At 43.0% G+C, this 14,131-nt stretch overlaps 1 protein-coding gene across 5 annotated transcripts in view; it reads right to left on the bottom strand.

The window, feature by feature from the left end:
* The window catches only part of LOC138965076 (uncharacterized), a 109,980-nt gene that overhangs the window by 87,764 nt on the left and 8,085 nt on the right, over nt 1-14,131 (bottom strand). For 2 of the 5 annotated variants that reach the window (XM_070337193.1, XM_070337192.1), the window contains exons 3-5: nt 6,426-6,620; nt 5,920-5,949; nt 1,785-3,165 (exon numbers count right to left, since the gene is read on the bottom strand). In XM_070337193.1, coding sequence (XP_070193294.1) covers nt 1,785-3,165; nt 5,920-5,949; nt 6,426-6,620 — 1,606 coding nt within the window. The remainder of the gene's footprint in view (nt 1-1,784; nt 3,166-5,919; nt 5,950-6,425; nt 6,621-14,131) is intronic. The other 3 variants (XM_070337195.1, XM_070337196.1, XM_070337194.1) reach the window with 3 other exon arrangements.

Consider the following 14,131-nt stretch of genomic DNA (forward strand, 5'->3'; position numbering starts at 1 on the left):
TTTTGAAAAACGGTTAAAATCTGTGCATTCTGGGCCTTGTTTTGAGGGTTAAGGCCTATCAGTGTGACGGTTGGTGGGGGGGGGGGGGGGGGGGGGGGTACCTTTTTCTCATCGGATTTCACATTGAATAAAATTTGTTAGAGACACACACAAAATTTATTTAAAAAAACAAAACAAAAAAACCCCACTCAAAGCAAGGTACAAGCTTTTTCCAGGGGTGGGGTTCCGGAACCCCTGGAACCCCCCCCCCCCCCCTGGGTCCGGCCCTGTGTGTGTGTGTGTGTGTGTGTGCGCGTGTGCATGTGTGTGTGTGCAATGTGTGTGTGCGTGTGCGCATGTGCATGTACCGCTCGCGCACGTGCGTGTGAGTGTGCGCAGCGTGTGTGTTCAGTGTGTGCGTGAAGGTGCGTATCAAACACATCAAGGGAAGTAACTAATCCAGTGTACAACAAGAACGTATGACTTCTCTCCCTTGGTTTCCCACAACCTGACAAATCTGACCTCCCTCGCGCAATGTGTACTCCTTAACAGGCTGTGCTTTCATTCCCAGTGTCATTCACTTGACAATGAAGTCATTGCTTATCTTACATTGGTAAACCACAGAAGACCAACCAGCATTTGATAAAGATGTTGAGTTAGTCATGGATCAAGGATAAGTATGAAAACACACACCCACACACACGTGTACATGCACACACGGCGGGTACACACACACACACACACACACACACACACACACACACACACACACACACACACACACACACACACACACACACACACACACAGAAGGAATGTGTTGCATGCATATATTTAACATAGTATTATTTCCTTCTATAAAGAGTACAATCGATCAGCAGCTGCCACAAGCAGCAACTTCAGTTCAGGACCCCATTTCAATTTCAATAGAGACAAATCTTTTTCACCTTTTAAACACATGAAAAACAAGTGTGTTATAAATCCAATTGAAAAATCCCTAAACAGATATATATAATATTACACCTGAGCAAAAGTCAATACCCAATACTGTCCAAACCAGTTTATTACGACCACTCAAGGGAAGGAAACAAAGCGGTCATTAGTGATAAATTATGTGGTCGCCATGGAAAGTTGAATATATATACAAGGAAAAATTTGGTTGTGGATTTTTGGGATGGTCGTTATGGGCATGTGTTATCGAGAGGTGGGCAGGTTCGACTCTACCAGGAAGAGTAAAACGTTTTTTTTCAATATCAAAAAACAAGAAAGGTAAGTTATTGACACAAATACGTTTGTTTGTTTGTTTGCTTAACGCCCAGCCGACCACGAAGGGCCATATCAGGGCGGTGCTGCTTTGACATTTAACGTGCGCCACACACAAGACAGAAGTCGCAGCACAGGCTTCATGTCTCACCCAGTCACATTATTCTGACACCGGACCAACCAGTCCTAGCACTAACCCCATAATGCCAGACGCCAGGCGGAGCAGCCACTAGATTGCCAATTTTAAAGTCTTAGGTATGACCCGGCCGGGGTTCGAACCCACGACCTCCCGCTCACTGGGCGGACGCCTTACGACTAGGCCACTGTGTTGCGGTCACAAATACGTTACAATCACGTTACAATCACAAATATATCGACCCAACGGTCTTTTAAGGTCTTTTAATTTTGGAACGATGGCAGTCTCTTTGTTTTTGGATTTGTTTCTAATATACACATCATCTAAAAAAAAAAAGTCACACGCTCAGGTCACAAACTAAAGAAGCTGCCTATGACAGATGCCATAAATGGAAGAAACATCTTACCTTTTTGTAGTCTCTGTGCCAGGAGGCTGACTCCCTTCAGTCCCCACTGACCGCTGACCGGCATTGCGTTGTAAGCATCCTCCTCCGCAGAATCTGTCTTTTTGCCGCCGATCTCTTTCAGCAGAGCGCCTTTCTGCACACGCGCTCTGCTCTCAATGGCGTACAACTCTTCCCGCGACTGTGCTTTGCGTAACGGGCTGAGTTGCATCCCCTGAGAGGGAGAGGAGGGGCGTCCGAAAGCGGACGAGGCACTGTCAACGTCATCGTCAAAGTCCGATTTCTGGCCCAGCACAATGCTGCTGCTGGATTTCTTCCTGTCCAGGTTGGTGGTGAAATAGCTCACTTCTCTGTCACCGTTATGGACCCTGGGAGAACTTAACGTGGTTGAAGCAGGGGTTGAGGGTTTGTCCGGTAAGAGGTTGATGTCCCTCGGTGTCCGAAGCCTAGAGTGTGCCTTCTCCAACTCCGTCTGGCCGTTGGTGGCGGATGTCGCTGGTGTGGTAGTGATCCCAGGTGCTTTCGTTGCTGCGTTTCGCTTGACGTACTGACCTTGAACTCTGCCCCCGGCGGTTAAGGAGGGAACCCCGTTCACCTTGGGAGAAGCAGAAGACTGAGCCATGAGGTTGGGTCTACGTGAAGCGTCCGAGGTCGCCATGCTCTGCGCCCGGATTACAGGGCGGTAGTTAGAAGCGGGTTTGCTATGGTCGGTACCGACCTTGGCCCCAAACGTCTGCGCTAGCTGCCGGACGCTGGGCAAGCCTGGGGGTGAGTCAGCTGACCCTTGACCGTGCGAGGACGAAGCGTCTAGCATGGGTTGTGAGGAAGCGTGTGTGAGTGGGGGGGAGGAGGAAGCATTGGGGGGAGGCGTTGGTGAACTACTTTGTACAGGTTGTGAGGAAGCGGGGGAAGGCGTGATTAGAATCTGGGAACGACTACGAAGTTTCTGCTGCTCGTTTAGGCCTGCGCCGCCCATCACCCGAGGTTGGGGCTGGATGTTAAGGGATGAGAGGGAGGGGGACAAAGCGACACCTGGGACGAAGCCCAAACTCACCCTATTACCGGCTGCCGGGGTGGTTCTACTGTTAGACAGCACACCGTTGACGCTGCCGACCGAAGCGGGACGTACCTCCACCCTGTTGCTTAGCGAGCGGTTGACACCACCGCGGTAGACCACCGCGGCTGCTGGGGTAGGGGTGGTGGAAGAGGGTTGGAAGGTGGGTGCGGGGGTGGATTTGTCACCGTCTGGTTGACAGGTAGAGTGCATTGAACGGCTGCGTTGCACATTGGAAGATTTGGAGGGGGAGGAATTTGGCGAGGTGGCAGTTTTGGACGAGTTACGCCTCTGAAGCTGAGAGCCTTGGCTGTTCTGCTGAAGGTTTTGCTATAAGCGGACAAACAAAAATTACAAACACTTGTTTTAGTGTTTATTTACTTATGCTAATGTCAACTGAGTAATGGAGTGGTTATCATAATGAGCTTCGCCCTTTTTTCGGTTTTTTCACCTGTTTCAAGTTCTTTCTTTACTTTCACATACGATTAAAACTATTTTATTTCATATTAGTTCTACACTGTTTTATTTTGTTAGGGAACGGGATTATTTAGCATTCTTGTCAGATTTTTCAAGTCAAAATAAAAGATCTAATGTTCATCAGCTGGTTTTGTGACAAATTACATGTATTCCTGTGAAAGTTATTCCTGACCGTCTTCATAGCAAATTCTGTCCTCTTTCAATAGCATATTTATTTAATTTGGTTTTTTTATCTTAAAGAAAGTCAATGGAAACCCATAGAAAATTTTGAGATTTCTGAAAATAGTTCTGCCATTACGACCACAAAGCAGCACTGAACACAGACCTTAGCAGCAGCGCATATTTTGAGGACATGCTTAATAAGCTTCCTTGTTTGGTCAGATGCGAGCAGCTTGAACCTTGTACATCATGCACTTGTTGACACAAAATACAATTGCCATGCACATTCCTGAGAGCTAAGCTACTTTGCCATGCAGGTACTATGACACACGGGAGTACAAATTGCTATTTTCAGAAAAAGCATCACCACAAGGCACAAACTTCTGATTTTAACAGCTTTCTTTTCTGCTTTGAATACACACTTCATATTTTCACAGCAAACTCATGTTCTCCATCTAACCCAAGCATACACTGAAGTATGAACATGAACCACAATGCGATTATCACGCTAATGTTAAAGCATACATAAATGGAAATTCCATGACCACAAACACTGACTCTATTAAAGATTTATAAACAAAAAAGTATTGAAAGCCTTCATTGAGTTAATCAAGACAATAATTGTTTACACCAGAAACCAGTAACCATACCAATAAATAGAAACAAAGCTACCAATCAACACATAAACGTATATACACAAAGATTTCATAAAATAACGTTCACTTCTAACCCCATAATAATGCAGAGGCTGCCACTAAAGTGCTGCCCAAAGGAGTGAAATTTCTTTTTTAAAGCTAAGGAATTTCCTTGTTAAAAAATGTTTTTACTATTCTGTCACAACTAGTGCTGTTCAAACACAAATAACACCCTATATATGGCTAAAGGTTAAAAGCCATAAAACAAAAGGTTTACAGTTTCACTGTGCACTTCCATGACATCAAACTTTTGAACACAGAAGCCCAGCTTCAGTGGGTTTTGGGATTTGCAGATACCTGACTACCTGCCATAAGTTGCACTCATTAAAATTTAATTACCCATAAACAAAAAATGCTTAGAAACTGAAAGGCAAAACCAAAGTGACAATCACTGCAGAAACGTATGTCATGCACAACATCTAAAGAACAATCCCCAGCAAGGCCATTGGAGGCAAACCAACACCAACCCATAACCACCAAAGTAAAATACAACCAGGATGCAATGGGAATGGGGAGGAGAGGGAGGAGGGTCGACCAGTATACAAGAAAGCCGAGGAGCATACCAAGTCATTTGTCAAGAACAATCCAGCGCATAAATCAACATGTTAAAGATACCTTCCTTCCTATGAAAACCATCATGTAAACCACCACAGATCGATCCAGTCTTTTACATGGGAACAGACAATCAGTGCCTTCTGACACCCACTGAAACTCTACAGCCTGGCTGTTGTCTGTCCAGAGTGAAATTATTTTTTATGAATTCTTTTTATAACTGACACCTATGTCAATCAGAAACTTAAATCAGCACGCACACATGCACACACACACACACACACACACGTACCCTTGAGCGCAAGCATGCACGCACACACACACACACACACACACACACACACACACACACACACACACACACACACACACACACACACACACACACACACAAATCCCACATGTACAGGTAGCAGCAGCCAGGGTGATGTTTGGTATGTGTCTGAGTGCAAGGATGCTCCCATCGCACGTAAAAGCCAGGACATATTTGTGGTGGTTTAAAAGATGGTTCACACAGCAGAAAGGTATCTTCACGCAAAGAAAAAGGTAGAGATCTTGACCTGCAAAACAAAGCAAACTCAAATAAGCTGAGGAACCGCATTCTGCATGCCATATAGGTGAAAGCCTTCAAGAGAGAAGAATATAATGGTTAAATTTGAAATAAATGACAGGACTTTGACTAAAGACTGAGTCAAATCAAAAGTAACTTGACACAAAAAGGGTTGCTTAACAAAACAAAATCACTCAGGTAAAGATATTTTTTCCAAGAAGTGAAACAAGACCAATGTGAAACACAAATGGGTGATGGAAGGAACGAAGCACACACAAAAACAAAACAAAAATTAAAAACATAGAAAATGCATGTGTTACACATGCTCAGCATAATACACTACTCCCAAAATAGTTGATGGTTTTGCAAAACAACTTAAAGTTGATAGAAATTTCAATACAAATCAATAACACCTAAGCTGTGATTCAAAACCTTATATGCTGGATCCTCTTTCAATCAAACCATAAAACTTTGCCACATCTGAGCTTTTGCAAACTGCCCCAACATGCTAACTCAACAAAATCCAGAAGCTCTGGGTTTACCAGAGTAATTAGAAATCAAACGAGGCAAATGAAAAGGTTGATGGCCAAACTGAAACGGAAAGTTCATAATGGAGCCACAAGATGCAGAACAATGCAAAGAGATGTAAACCTTTGATGGCAGAAAGTCTTCGTCTTTTAGCTGGAAAGAAATTCAGTTCGATACTGATGAAAATATGAGGGATCGAACACCAAAATGTCTAAAAATGTGAATCATTGTTGCAAAACTCTGCAACACCAAAAGTCAAAGGAAAAACACTGTGACATGTTAAAGAAACTTATACATTAATATTTCAAAGGCTTCTTGTGGGTTTGTTGTGGGTTTGGAGTACAAAAACAACATGGACTCAGAATATTAAAATCCACACCAGAGAGATGATTTTACACACAAATTAAACAAAACTAATCAAGAGGGGAATATTATCGAAATGAAATTTAAAGAAAAGTATCAAAGAGCTTTGAAATCAAACAATAATTTGTATAAGGTTGAAGTTGGGATGAGTAAAATTACACATCATGGCTGAGACAAAAGAAGATCAAAGAAAAGAAAGAGAGAAACAAACTTGACACACACACACACTAAAGTCTTGAATCCAGTTCACATCATGATCAACTCACCTGTGAGAAACATTTCATACTGCGGTTCATCAAGGTAGTGAGTTTGCTCTGTGAGGCCACCATGTCGCGCGAGATGGTCTTGTACTGGCGAGAGTTCCGGTCCTTCAAGCCCTGCAGCGCACCACTCAGGCTGTCGAAGTTCCCCTGTTCCTTGGCCATCTCCTTCTGCAGGCTTGAGATGAGCCCCATGAGGTCCTGAAACAGTACAAATTACAACTTAAAAACTCTTTGTCATATTGGTTATTTTGCAATCACCTGGTTTGATTGAGATGAGCCCCATGAGGTCCTGGAACAGTACAATTTACAACTTAAAAACTCTTTGTCATATTGAAGTTATTTTGCTATCACCTGGTTTGAGATGAGCCCCATAAGGTCCTCAAACAGTACAATTTAAAAACTCTTTGTAATATTGAAATTATCTGGATATCACCTGATTTGAGATGAGCCCCATAAGGTCGACTCCTGAAACAGTACAATTTGAAAACTCTTTGTGATATTGAAGTTATTTGGCTATCACCTGGTTTGAGATGAGTCTTGAATAAGGTAGTGAAGTTGAAATATTATAATTAGAGAGAAAAAAATCTTCAGAAAAGTGCTACAACACTGAATGTCTCCGGCTGCTGCAAGTTGAAAACAAGTTTACTAGGATCCTGAAGCAAACCATTCAAATAAACTACCTATATAAGAACGCCTGTTGAAGATGGGAGACTCTTGTTCCTTATCCATCTCCTCCTTTAACTCATTGTCTCCCAGGTACGGAAGATTGCCTGTGCGCCTAACATATTTTCTATGCATTTCTATTTGTAATTGTGTATCACCCTATTTATGGGCTATGGCCTGAAATAAAACATTCCTGAGTCCTGAGTCCAGGTACGGATATATCCGTACCCACTCATATTGCTCTATCTGACCAGGTACGGATATATCCGCTCAGAAAGTTAGCTTCAGTCGCTTCCTGTAACGTCCATCTAACGCCTGCATCCCAGCGTGTTGATACACAGTTTCTACAGTTACTACAATTCTGCAGCACAGCTGGTCTCGGCTATAAAAAAAACTTGGTCAACATAGGTGGGTGTAGAAAGTGAAGATAATTTCATAAGGACCTGAAACAATTTGAAAAGCTCAGAAAGAGTCTGCCACACACTGAACATGTCAAAGATAAGTAAGTAGGAAATGAGTGCATACACTGCTGAAACCAAAATCCTTTCCTTGAAGTTATCAGATGACACCCACATCCTTTGGTAGCAAATGCCATCTATTACCCTTACACCAAACTCTGTAAAAGCAAGACTGCAAAAATAGGTCAGGCCCTTACAAAATACATTTTTTACGTACAGTATAACACCAAAACAAAGCAAACACAAAGGCACACAACTTCACCGACCTCTTCATGTTCAGCCATCTTCTGCTTTTTTTCTCTGCTGTACTTAGATTCTCCAGAGAGAGGCAGTGCACACATAACTTAACCGGCACGGTTGGCCTAGTGGTAAGGCGTCCGCCCCGTGATCGGGAGGTCGTGGGTTCGAACCCCGGCCGGGTCATACCTAAGACTTTAAAATTGGCAATCTAGTGGCTGCTCCGCCTGGCGTCTGGCATTATGGGGTTAGTGCTAGGACTGGTTGGTCCGGTGTCAGAATAATGTGAAAGGTTACATGAAGCCTGTGCTGCGACTTCTGTCTTGTGTGTGGCGCACGTTATATGTCAAAGCAGCACCGCCCTGATATGGCCCTTCGTGGTCGGCTGGGCGTTAAGCAAACAAACAAACAAACACATAACTTACATGAATTTCACCTCAATGACATCTTCAAACAGTTCACCACAAGACACATAAGCCTTCTGGCGGTCAATACATCTTCACTTTTGTTTCAATACACACATAAAAGAGAGGAAAACTCTTTCTCCAAAACAGCATGCCTGCTTTCCCTTGAGAAGGCCCAAGAGTCTGTAAAACAAAGTGTGAGTTTAGCTAAGACACCCTATGTTAAATTGTTCTTCGTCACAGTTGAGACACTCACAATATAAAATTGCTTTCCCTTGAGAAATCCCACAAGTCTATAAAATGAATTAAATGAAGAAGATGAGACAGAACGGTAAGAGTTTAGTTAAGTCACTCAACACATTTGGTAGGCTCTCCACATAAAACTGCAGTAAGCATTAAACATGTGGTTCAGAAACATGTGAGTTCTATCCTCCATCACAGCAGGAATCCCTCTCCCTATAGAACTGCCAAAAATATTCAATGTCAGGATTGCTACAGAAAAAGAAATGAAAAAAAGTACCAGTGTCACTGCGAGACATGCTTCAATGTCATATCAAATTTTTTTTTTTTTTAACACGTTTTTATTTCTTTTGGGTACACGACATCAACATCAGACAGCAACATAAAATAACATCAACCATACAAAACTATGCATCTTCAACAACAACAAAAATAAAAAATAAATAAATAAGTAAAAAAAAAAAAATTAAAAAAATTAAAAAATTAAAAAACCGGGAAAACACACTAAAGCATACTATCACACAGCCCATATTCAATACATTTCTAAATTATGTAAACAAGCTCTTCGTCTCCTTTTTTATGTTTCTATTTGATTATTTTGTAAAACTACTCATACCACCATTAGTCCTGTTGCTGCAAAATATACAGACAATGTTTATGTTCAAGTCTAAAATGAAAAACATCTTTAACCTCATATTAACTCATATCAAATTATACTCTGCCGCTGCTGCATCACTCTCTATAATCATAATACAACTGCCAGAAACTTTCAAAATTATAGCATTCACAGAAAAGAATGGGAGAGGAAAATCGAGAAAAATGGAATACACAGACAACATGGCAACAGCCCTGTCTAATCACCCACAGCTGTTCACACAGAAGTATGGAAGGAAAGGCTAACGAACAACTAATCAGCGGAACTGGGGGTGGGGAGATCAATAACCAAAAAGCTCCATCAAATATTGAGAGAGATATTCTGAACATGGGGGAAAGCCTGAGGCTCTCCTTTGCTCTTGTTGATTTTCATCACGGCTGGACCATAGGCACCTGAGAAAAACTTTCTCAGCTACAGTCAACCCTGTCTTAAAGGTCCACCCAATGGACCGACCAAGAGTGGTCCTTACAGACAGGTGGTCGCTTGAAAGGTGAATAAGGCCAACAACAAAAAATAGGTGTGGTTACGGTAACATAGCAAAAAAAAATAGGGTAGGAAGGAAGGCAATCACTTTTTTTTTTAACTTTTTTTTCTAATGTGTACAAATTAAACCTACTTGACAGGGAAATAAGTGTGCGACTCGGGCGCTTTCGCTTTCATTGCGTTTTCTGCACTCGTTTTCTTTTTTTTTTCTTCTTTTTTTGACAAATGTAATAAAAAGTTATAGGGTCGGCCCCTAAAAATAGGGTAGGTCCGGTTACCGTAACCACACCTATTTTTTGTTTAGGCCTAATCTAGAAAAAGAAAAACCTCGCGGGGGATCATTTAGCGTAAATGTGGATCATTTGGGGATGTCGGTCATTTGGGGATGTCGTAATGGACAGGTTGTTTGACATCAAGGAAGGTGGTGGCCAGGGCAGCTTTGACAGTAATATGGTGAATCAGTATCTATCTACATTCTTTCTGTGAGGGCTGATCTCATATTGGTTTTTATCAGGTCATAATCACAGGCACAGGAGAAAAACCTTTTTCGTAATTAAATAAATAGAACCAGCATGTAAATTCTGAAATTAGTCAAAATTGTGCTCACAATTTGTTGTTCTGGGTTTTTTTTGTTTTTGTTTTTTTAACGATTTCATTGCCACAACAAAGTTAACTTGCACACATACAACTTCCATCACTACTGAAATGTTTCCGATCCAAGTGCCTGTGGTTCCGATCAGCCTTGGATACCCATATATATAGCACAGTGGATCCCACAAGATCGGGGCAGTTGAGTCCAGGGACGAACGATGTTTGGAAACAATTGATTCTACCTGCTGGAAAACAAACCCGCGCTGGGAGAGATGACACACAGTGTCCAGCAAAAAACACAGAAGACTGGACAGGGATGGACAGTCGCAGAGAGAGCAAGAGATATGTGGGGGTGTGGGGGGTGGGGGTGGGTGAGAGGACAACAGAGAGAGAGAGAGAACTCCAACAATTTATTACTCAAGAATATTAGCGTTCAGTCCATAATGTCCGGTCTTACAGCTTATCCTTGCTACAAAACACACACACACCGAGAGAGAGAGAGAGGGAGAGGTACGGAGGGCAGGGTGTGATGCTCTCTCTCCCTCTCTCTCTCCTTCCCTCTCTCTCTCACACACACACTCTCTCACACACTCTCTCTCACACACACAGCAAGGGATGGGCAAAAGGAGAGGTGCGATGAAACACTCCCCTTTTAAATCAAGATTTGTCTTGCATCGCAAACAAAGAGCATTGCTAATTACTTTAAAAGGACAGTCTGACATATTGAAAATTGGTTAAAAGACGACCGCTGAAGGCAAACGCAGCAGCATAATTATATCAGAGCTCGTATCCCTAATTACTGGCTCAGTTACCGAACACCAGTCGTCTCTTGTGTCGCAGAGATGATGATTGATCTTATCCTGACACTTGAACAAATGAATTACACAAAGTCCATGTTTGTCAGAAACACGAGTACAGCTAAAAACGGTTTAGAATGTACATCCAACATGACACTGTCAAACGGACCTTAACTGTTGACTGTACAGTAGTTTTCCTTGGAGAATGTCTCCCCCCCCCCCAATAAAAAATACACACACACAACAACAACAGACACACACACAAACAAACAAACAAAACACACACCCATGCACGCACGCCGGGCAAACACACACGCACACACACACACTGACAACAAAAAGCACCTGACATCGTAAATGAACCAGTTCAGATGACCATAAGGGTATAAACACAGCCCAACACCTGTATACAGTCCATAATTATTGACTCTACAACCGAACACCAATCATCCCAGGTAGAGATGATTATCTTATCCCGACACATGATTAATAAATAAACAAAAGACAGAGACTACGTTTTCGGGAACACGAACTGTACGTCTTCGTGGGAAGGATTGGTTTGCCGCTTAAAGCAGGTGAGAATTACCACCTGGGCTTTTAATGGCCTTGTTTGTTTGTTTGTTTCTCTCTCTCCGTCTCTCTTCAGACAACTTGACCGCGTAGCAGATAAGAATTTCCACATCACAGATCATCATGGGCGTTTAATTGCCTTCAGTATAATCTCAACACACACACACACACACACACACACACACACACACACACCCACACCCAATCAAGCTGAGATTGATATGAGTACACATTCCTAATTACTGACATAACACTAATAATCTCAGCAAAGGAGATATTCTCGTGACATGATAAATAAATAAACCAAGGCGCACCCTACATGTATCTTCCAGAACATCATAACGTACAGTGTCTTCACCGAATATCATGGATTTGACGGCTAAGCAGCTAGGTCAGAATTATCTACATCACAAACCGTCCTGGGGCTTTTATGACTCATTTTGGTTAAATGGGCAGCGATTGTTGCTAGGACATCCGTGTTTACGACTGACAATATGACCGTCCAATTAAGATCGCCATCTGCTCGGCTAGTTGTCAATAAAACTTGATGTACACAGAATCGATTTGAAGTACAATGACTATTTTTTAAAGACTCAGTCTGTGTTCTGAGGTTGAAATTCGAAATGGATGGTTAGAGTGTGTGTGTGTTGTGTGTGTGTGTGTGTGTGTGTGTGTGTGTGTGCGCGTGCGTGTGCGCATGTGTGTGCGTGTGCGTGTGTGCATGTCCGTGCGCTTGCAGTATAACTCTCTCTGTCTCTCTTAAAACAAGATACAAGATACAAGATACAAGAAATTTTATTGTCCTCATCAATACAAGGAAATTTGGCATGTGTGTGGCAAGACATAATACACTGAGACATTTACAAAGCAACAACTGAAGTTCAATATCAACACACCCTTACGCACACATACCCACTACTTCAGACACACAGGCTACATGTGCCCCTCGGACGTACGCAACCCACAATTCACCCAGCCATACAACTCCACATGCACTTACTCATTCATGCAGCACTCTAGCGCCCGGCCATGCACAACTCACACACTGGAACCCTCGTACGGCTACATATGACACCCGCACAAACATTACAGCCTCAAACATCGTACTAGATCTACAACTAACAAGCATACATCCACTATCAAACACCGAATACATCATCACACATTACATCATAACATATTGCATTATAACACACGCACAAACATTACAACATCAAACATCGTACTATAATCTACAACTAACAAACAATCATACACTATCAAACACCAAATATATCATCGTACATTAAATTACATCATACCCCCCCACCCCACCATACATTCACAATCGACACAGAATACATCATCATACATATACATTACATCATAACCCCCATACATACGCAATCAACACATAGTACATCATCATACATTACATTACATCATAACCCCCCCCCCCCCCCATCATACAAAGTAAACAGACGTCAACATTTCACTCTTACCCCCCCCCCCCCCCCCCCCGCCAATCACACGTCCTCTACTCTACCATCGCTCACACCTACTACACATCACCCATAGTCCTCCAAGTCACAGTTCACAGCACTCATTGTCCTTCCGCAGTCACAGTTCACATCACCCATAGTCCTCACATCACAGTTCACATCACCCATAGTCCTCACAGTCAAATTTTACAGCACTCAAGTCTATCTAGCATACTGTCACATTCACAGGGACTGGTTGTAGAGTCGTACAACCATCGGGAGGAACGAGTCCCTCATCCGGTTCGTCCTGGCCCGCCAGCACCTCAAACGGCGTGATGACTCACGCGTGGGCTCGCACGATGCGAGCGCCTGGTGCAGAGGGTGGCGGTCGTCAGAGCGGATCATGCTCAGCTTCTTCAGCGCCACACTCGGGAATCGAGTGCTGAGAGGCTGAAGCTCAGAGCCAATGATGGAGCCTGCTCTCTTCACAATCTTCTCCAACCTTTCCATGTCGCCTTTCTTTGCACTGCTGTGGTAGCAGAGCTGGTTGAAGGAGACGACACTCTGAATAGTCGCCTGGTAAAAACAAACTTCAAATTCTCTCTCTCTCTTTCTTTCCCAGCGCATATTTTGCTCTTTTGTTTATATCCTTTCTGTCCGTCTACTTCTTTCCTTCACGAAGTTGTGTACTAGATTTGCTTTTTACTGGGTCGAGGTTCTCTTCAGGGCGGGGGACTCAAAAATGTGTTAAGGGCTGCCCCCTTTCAACTGTTAGTGCAAAACAACGACGTTTCCCAACAATGCAAAACAGCGGCATCACCCAACAACAGTACTGCTCGCGAAAAGCATCCATAAATCTCCAGTCCTCACGTCCCTTCGCTCATAATAGCAACTAGCCTTCCTTCCACGAGGTTTTGTCGTCGGAGAACAAATTCCCGGCAACCACGAACAAGAAAATGCAAACTATCAACAAAAACACACACATGCACGGACACCCACAAACTGACACACGGACATCCACAAACTGACACATGGACACACACTCACACACACACAGGGACACACACACACACACACAGGGACTCACACACACACACACACAAACAAGGGCACACACACACACAGGGACACACACACACAAACACAGGGAT

The sequence above is a fragment of the Littorina saxatilis genome, linkage group LG4 (assembly GCF_037325665.1).
Source record: "Littorina saxatilis isolate snail1 linkage group LG4, US_GU_Lsax_2.0, whole genome shotgun sequence".
Classification (NCBI taxonomy): domain Eukaryota; kingdom Metazoa; phylum Mollusca; class Gastropoda; order Littorinimorpha; family Littorinidae; genus Littorina; species Littorina saxatilis.